At 33.7% G+C, this 1,866-nt stretch overlaps 1 protein-coding gene across 1 annotated transcript in view; it reads right to left on the reverse strand.

The window, feature by feature from the left end:
* Nucleotides 1-1,511: 1,511 nt before the first annotated feature.
* LOC100163544 (beta-hexosaminidase subunit beta) overlaps nucleotides 1,512-1,866 on the reverse strand; it is a 6,589-nt gene continuing 6,234 nt past the window's right edge. Inside the window, exon 8 of the mRNA XM_016809626.2 lies at nucleotides 1,512-1,866. Coding sequence (XP_016665115.2) covers nucleotides 1,564-1,866 — 303 coding nt within the window. The 3' untranslated portion in view covers nucleotides 1,512-1,563.

Here is a 1,866-nt window from a genome sequence, read left to right on the forward strand (position 1 = left end):
TACCTAATAAGATAAATATTTCAAATTGTGTATTTTTATGTGCACAAATGAAGTACGAAGTACCTATATGAAATACTCTTGTGACGTCATATTATAATGTTTTGGTCAGATGTTGAGTCAATTAAATACTATAAGGCTCTGGACTCATCAGGCTAACTGGCTAAGACACATCATTTTTTATTTATTATGTGGAAGGTATGAGTATCCAAAACTTGTTTATATAATAGATAGATAATTAATATTTTAGGTATCTAAATATTACAATATGATTTGGTTTGTTTTGATTTCAATTTTAAATCTTGGTACAGCCCTATCATTCGTAATATTATTACTATATTTATTGTTTTATTATATGTCATATAATTGAAATATGTAACAGTCTGTGCTTTCAGATTTGTGGGCATCATTATTTGGTCCGGTATAGTTTTATCCAATAAATCGTAATTCCTATACTTTAAAATAGTCTGATCTAGTTTATAGTAGTACTTTGGTCTGATAAATAAAATCAAAATATATTATATTCAAGTAGGGTTAGTGATTATTTTTATATTTGGTCTGGTCTCGATCTTATTCCTATGCCTACATTTTTAAAAGTCTATTCGGTCTCAGTCTTTTCTAATTCGTTGTAAATAAAACGGTCCGTTCGTTCTGGCTTCATTTTGATTTTATCGGTCTGATCCGGTCCGGTCCGGTCCTGGTCTTTGTTAAAATGTATCAGTCCGGTCCGGTCTAGCTTTATTTTTATTTTATCGGTCCGGTCCAGTCCTGGTCTTTGTTAAAATGTATCGGTCCGGTCCGGTCTATAAAAAAACGGACCATGCAGAGCTCTAGTGCAGGCTGCTTAAACAAAAAAATGTACCTACCAACAATAGTTTCCTAATATAATAGGCTGATAGACGGTCTTCGCTCAGAATCGTTTTTCGTAACTATGCAATGATTTATAATTGAATTTAACTTAAACACATATTATATACTATTATAATGACTTATCACTGAATTCAAATTTAACACATACTGTTACTAATAGTATATGTACAGTATCTACAGTATTAATAGTATTAACAATTACTATTAATTATTATAATTTATAATTATTGACTTACTCCTAATAACGAGGTACACTCGGCACCCATTACAACTGTACTTCGGAGACGTTACCGAATTTCCCTCTCTTTAAATTTTAATCACAAATCAAGCAATAAAAGTGTGTGCTTATATAGTGTCGATAATCATTGTCACGATGCTCAATTATTTATTTCAATGTAAGTACTAGTGCAGTACCTATCAAAACGGGTAAAAATTAATTCCCCTTTATAATTAATAATTATTTATAATATATTTTGTATTTAACTAACGTCTACTATACAATGTTTTCACGAATTAAAACTCTCTAAATCGTTTTTTTACCAATCCGAATGGAATAAAAATTCAAAAACCTTTGAAAATAGTGATATTATATTATTATTTTGTCTAATACATGTCTTCTAACGGTATTTCCTATTCATCTCTACAGTTATATAGTTATAGTCTTTATCAAATATAAGATACGACAGTAATATGGTTCTAGTAATGACAATAGCTAGGTCCGTTTGCTGGCTGAGCGGGTATTCCTCTCCGCCTCATCCTGCAAACGTGTTCCTCGATCCTGTACTTGGCTTCAGTCTCGTTTAGCGTGTATGACCACAGCACTTCAGCCACGGCGCTGGTCCTGGGCCACGTGCGTGGCAATAAGTTCGTTTCGTCCACGAACTCGCCCCACATGCACGCCTCGCCTCCCAAAAACAAACTGTTATCGCCGACCTCGGAGGTCGGGTCGCACCTGTAGAAGTTCGACCAGTCCGCTCCGTACTTGATGTAGTTCAAGTA

The sequence above is a fragment of the Acyrthosiphon pisum genome, chromosome X, assembly GCF_005508785.2.
Source record: "Acyrthosiphon pisum isolate AL4f chromosome X, pea_aphid_22Mar2018_4r6ur, whole genome shotgun sequence".
NCBI classification, from domain to species: domain Eukaryota; kingdom Metazoa; phylum Arthropoda; class Insecta; order Hemiptera; family Aphididae; genus Acyrthosiphon; species Acyrthosiphon pisum.